The 5,351-nt window shown below is 44.6% G+C and overlaps 1 protein-coding gene across 1 annotated transcript; it reads left to right on the forward strand.

Moving 5' to 3' along the window:
* The first annotated feature begins 134 nt into the window (after positions 1–134).
* On the forward strand, positions 135–1,322 carry LOC104504643 (C-C chemokine receptor type 5-like). The gene has a single exon (XM_010155809.1). The coding sequence runs from the start codon at positions 143–145 to the stop codon at positions 1,211–1,213; it is 1,071 nt and encodes a 356-aa protein (XP_010154111.1). The 5' UTR covers positions 135–142; the 3' UTR covers positions 1,214–1,322.
* Positions 1,323–5,351: the final 4,029 nt, after the last annotated feature.

Genomic DNA, 5,351 nt, shown 5'->3' on the forward strand with positions numbered 1-5,351 from the left:
ACCTGGGCCTAGTAATGCTGATGTGCTCAACAGCAAAAAGCGTTCCAGATGACGACATTGAGTGTGTTTCATCCCCCTCGCTGCCGAGCTTAGAATTTCTACTAGCTTAACACCCTTTTCTTCCTTTCCAGACTGAGACACCATGGAAAACCACACCATAGACTTAGTCGACTTGGCAGTGACGACAGAATTCGACTATGGCGAATCAGAGCCGTGCATGGGAACCGAGGAAAAACACTTTGCAGCCCAACTTTTGCCACCGCTTTATTCTTTGGTGGTGATATTTGGCCTCACAGGCAACATGCTTGTCGTCCTTATCCTGGTGAAATACAAGAAATTGAAGAGTATGACTGACATCTACCTGCTCAATTTGGCAATTTCTGATTTGCTGTTTATATTTTCTCTCCCTTTTTGGGCTTACTACGCTGTTCACGACTGGATTTTTGGGGAGGCGCTGTGTAGAATTCTCTCAGGTGTCTACCTCCTTGGCTTCTACAGCGGGATCTTCTTCATCATCCTGTTGACCCTAGACAGGTATCTGGCCATAGTGCACGCAGTGTTTGCTTTAAAAGCCAGGACAGTTACCTACGGCATCCTCACCAGCGCTGTCACTTGGGCTGTTGCGATTTTCGCTTCTGTTCCTGGGATGGTATTTCACAAAACGCAAAGGGAAAATTCACATTATACTTGCAGTGCTCATTATCCATCAGAACAGAGAAATGCATGGAAGCAATTCCTGACCTTAAAAATGAATATCCTGGGACTCGTTATTCCAATGTTAATTATGATCTGCAGCTACACACAAATTATAAAGACATTACTGCAATGTAGGAATGAGAAGAAACACAAAGCAGTCAAGCTTATTTTTATCATCATGATTGTCTACTTTATTTTCTGGGCACCATACAACATTTGCATTCTTTTGCGTGATTTCCAAGGTGTGTTCTCCATCACTACTTGTGAAGGCAGTGGTCAACTGCACAAAGCAATCCAAGTGACAGAAACAATCTCAATGATCCACTGCTGTATCAATCCTGTAATTTATGCCTTTGCTGGGGAAAAATTTAGGAAGTATCTTCGCAGCTTTTTCCGAAAGCAGATTGCGTCCCACTTCTCTAAATACTGTCCCGTTTTCTATGTTGACACAGCTGAACGGGCTAGCTCCACCTACACACAATCTACTGGAGAACAAGAAGTTTCCGCTGCACTGTAAGTTGTGGCTATCAAAAAAGTGGAATTGGCTTTTGTGAAAACAAGTCAGTGATGAAAGCCTGCAGAATCTATTCTGGATTTTGGCTCTAAGGCAGCTCCAAAAGGTCACAGTACACATCTTTACCAAAGCTTGTATTTGCTCATACATTTGAGTATATGTGCATAAGTGAAAAGGATGCAGCAAATTAGCTGCCTAGACATGATAACATGTGATTTCGTAGGGAAGCGTTCTCTTTTTTTTGTGAATGTAAAAGCATAGTTTGGTACTAAAGGGCCCAAGCCCACCCAAAGGCTGAAGGCCTAAGCTAGCAGGCTCATGAACCGAGTTTTTGAAGTGAAATAGTGGTTAGAAATTGACACTGGCTCTTTGGAAACATCTCTTGACTGTACCTTACACAAGACAGATCCTTTAAATGCAGTCTCAGTCACACCTTTTACTAGCCTGGTTGTGTATCTCTGTAAATAATGCTAATTTACTGAGGTCTGTGGTAAAGAATCTTTACAAGTGGTGTGGGAAGGTTTTATGCATGTAGCAGAGACTGATATTTCAAGGTGTATTTTCCTTTGCTTATGGCTGAATAACAACCTCTTTGATCTTTCTCATAATAGTTTTAACTACTATGTGCTGATACATAAGTGACTCCAGAGTTTGATATTTCAGAAGGCTCTCCTTTAATCAACTTACCTTTTATATGCTACTTGTACTAAAAAGCTACTAGAATGACCTATCATTGATCAGAAAATCAATGGGTTCACAATATTTTAAAACTAAAGTATGGCACACGGAGCTTGAACCAGCTTAGATCAAATGTGGACAAGAAGTCAACAGGGTTTTAGCTTTTTAGTGCAATGATTCTGCTTGTCATTTTTCTACCCCACATAACAGAAAAACTTTAAAAAATGAAATTAATGCAGTCGTAATGGCTGCAAAACCACAACAGCATTAGAGGTGTGATTTCTGATCAGGGTTGACCCAGATGTTTTTAGAGATAAGCATATACTATAAACATTTAAGTTATCAAAACATGAGTGTAAAAATATTCACTGTTCTACAGAATCAAGGATATAGAATTTCTCTTTTTTGTTTTAGAAGCAGGTATCATCTGGAGGCTATGATAATGGGGTTTTTCTGCCATTTAGAAGGTTTACAGAGAGCAAAAGCTTCCATAATTAATAAGTCTGATGGCCAAATATGACTTCCCCTTAAGGCTCAGGTCCTGCGAAACACTTGGGACACATAGAAACCATGACATATGGTATACTCAGGTGCTTATGATACCACCACAGTCATGCTACTAATTGATTTGGGCCAAACTTTCCTTTCTAGCATTTCTTACATTTCCCCTAAGACATATGGTTTTGGACAATGCTGGAGACAGAAAATTTAAAGTGAATATTTTGATTGCTGTTCCTATCCAGTAGGGTAATTTCTGCTTCCCAACTCCTCCAGCCAGCCTTTTAAATAACATTTTCAAAGAAGCAAATGTTTCAAACAGCCTCAAAGAGATATTTACATTGTCAAGTGCTTGTGAAAGCAGGAAGTGAAATAGGGAAATCTTTGCTTATCTTGGTTTAAGTTACTATTTAAGAACCACTTTTGGACTACATCCACATGGGAAGTATAACAAAAGTATACTCCAACTTCTAGTTTACAAGGTTTTAAGATGCATACTCTTTTTTACGACCCTGTGCATCAGTTACTTTCTGGACTTTCATATGCTTTTAAAATAGGTAATAGTATCGGTATAAGCAGAAATCGGGGGTTAGTTTCAGCATAAAATGGCAAACATACACATTTATTTTTTAAAGACATAGGAAGCTGCATGCAGTAACTTTCTAGATAGTTTGGATTTTTTATTTTGCCTTCTAGAATACCTTTATGAGAATATTTTTTTATTTTATTCTGCTCTTGACAACAACTTGTACCTGTCCCCAGGACACCTTGCCTTTAACAAGTTCCTTTCTCTGGAGGGCTTTGGTGCCAGCCAGGTTACAGATCTTGACCAGCCCTGCAGGAGCAAAGCGCAACAACCAAACGTGCATGAGCACGCTGACAAGCTTTTCTGACAGGCATGTCACAAAGCAGACCCGAACCTTTGCAGTGTTGTCTTCTAAAGCATGGATCTTTCCAAGAGACAAGCAGCTTCCAAAGGGAAGAGCTGGAGCTTAGACACTGGTGGCCCAGTGGATCAGAAGCTTATCAAGGGCTTCTGTCACTTGACTGAGAGGGGACCACACTTCAGCAAATGAGAACAAGCCAGATTTCAGCTACTGTAGTGAACTGTGATCCACCTTCCAGGAGGTAGTACAATACATGGCATTTGGTAGCAGTGCTGGTGCATTCAATTAAGGACTCTGCCCACAGACTGTAGTAATAGTTTGTATTATACAATCCATTAAAGTTGATTAACTTCTTGATCCTTCCTGCCTCCACCCGCCTTTTTTTTAGAATAGCCCAGAAGAATGAAAAAGGAGATTCCTCTTCGCAACGGGTTGCTGTGATGCTGTAAGAGCAGGCAGGGCAAATTCAGGGTTTTATAAGTGGACTAAGAATCAGCATCATCTAATAACAGTATGATGGTTGTCATTACATATGTTTATTGTTACAGATGGGAAGAGCACTGTCTCACATAATTCATTCTGATCGTAGAAGAAGATTAAGTGTTCTTAAAATAAATAAGCATACAAAAGAGTTTTTGGTGTGTTTAGGATCTGCCCAAGTGACCAAAGCGCTGGCCTCTTAACAATCCCACACGACTTGTGCGCCCACTCCTCTTCAGTTCTTAAGATTATGGTGCCATCACGTGGCCACACCGTAAGGTTTCATGCTACCAAAAATTCACTACCCTGCAACGATTGTGGTGCTTTTCTCTTCCAAAACACGCCTCAGGCAGATACAACAGCGTGATGTGGGAGAAGCGAGGCTTATTTGCACAGAATCAGAGAACAGTCAGGGTTGGAAGGGAGCTCTGGAGACCACCAACCCCCCTGCCAAGGCAGGTTCCCCCAGAGCAGATTGTACAGGAACACGTCCAGGTGGGTTTTGAGTATCTCCAGAGAAGGAGACTCCACCACCTCTCTGGGCAGCCTGATCCAGTGCTCTGGCACCCTCAGAGTGAAGAAGTTTTTCCTCAGGTGCAGGTGGAACTTCCTGTGCTCCAGTTTGTGCACATTGCCCCTTGTCCTGTCTCTGGGAACCACTGTGAAGAGTCTGGCCCCATCCTCTTGACACTTCAGGTATTTATAAGCACTTATGAGATCCCCTATCAGTCTTCTCTTCTCCAGGCTAAACAGACCCAGCTCTCTCAGCCTTGCCTCAGAAAGGAGACGGTCCAATCCCCTAATCATCTTTGTAGCCCTCCTCTGGACTCTCTCCAGTAGTTCCCTATTTCTTGAACTGGGGAGCCCCGAATTTTAGCCCCTGCACAAGCTTTGCATGCACTCGTGTTGCCCTCATCCCAGCCATCTGCTCTGAAGAGAGCATCTGACATTCCTGTGCATCGCTCCGAAGTCACAAAAATAAAAGTATATTTCCTGGAAGGACAGTATGGATAGAAACTTGGATGGAAACGGGATGCTCACAGTTCCAACCTCTCCCAGACCCTGGCTAATGCCATCCTCCCCTCTAGCAGAGGTCGGCAGCAGCAATACCTCAAGCCTGTTCCAAGTGAGCCCCCTTGATGGCCTCAGGGGATTTTGGAGAGGAGGTGCAAGGGGTGTGGGATGCCTCTTTCCACCTCCTACAGCAACAATTCCTAGACCGCAAAGGAGCCTCCTCCAGCTCACGGCTCGCTAAGGCTGTCCTGGGCGACCCTGCCGCCTTCAGCTGGGCCGTGGCCCACCGCGGCCACACCAGCGGCCTGCACTGCCAAGTAACCAGGTGCCATACGCCCCAGGGATACACCAGCGGGAAAAGAGGGCGGCGGCTCGGTGAGGAGGAGACCGGACACGGTCACCCACGGCCCGTCACCCGCCTCACGCGGCCGAGCGAACCCCCTCCCCCGCTCAGCTGCGGCGTCACCCACTCACGCCCCGCGAGAACGCATGCGCGGCCGCGTAACAACGCGAAGCCTCCCCGCCCACCTCTGCAACCACGCATGCGCTCTCCTCGCTCTCCCACGTCCCGCCCCGCCCGCTGC

The sequence above is a fragment of the Eurypyga helias genome, unplaced genomic scaffold (assembly GCF_000690775.1).
Source record: "Eurypyga helias isolate BGI_N326 unplaced genomic scaffold, ASM69077v1 scaffold23317, whole genome shotgun sequence".
NCBI lineage: Eukaryota > Metazoa > Chordata > Aves > Eurypygiformes > Eurypygidae > Eurypyga > Eurypyga helias.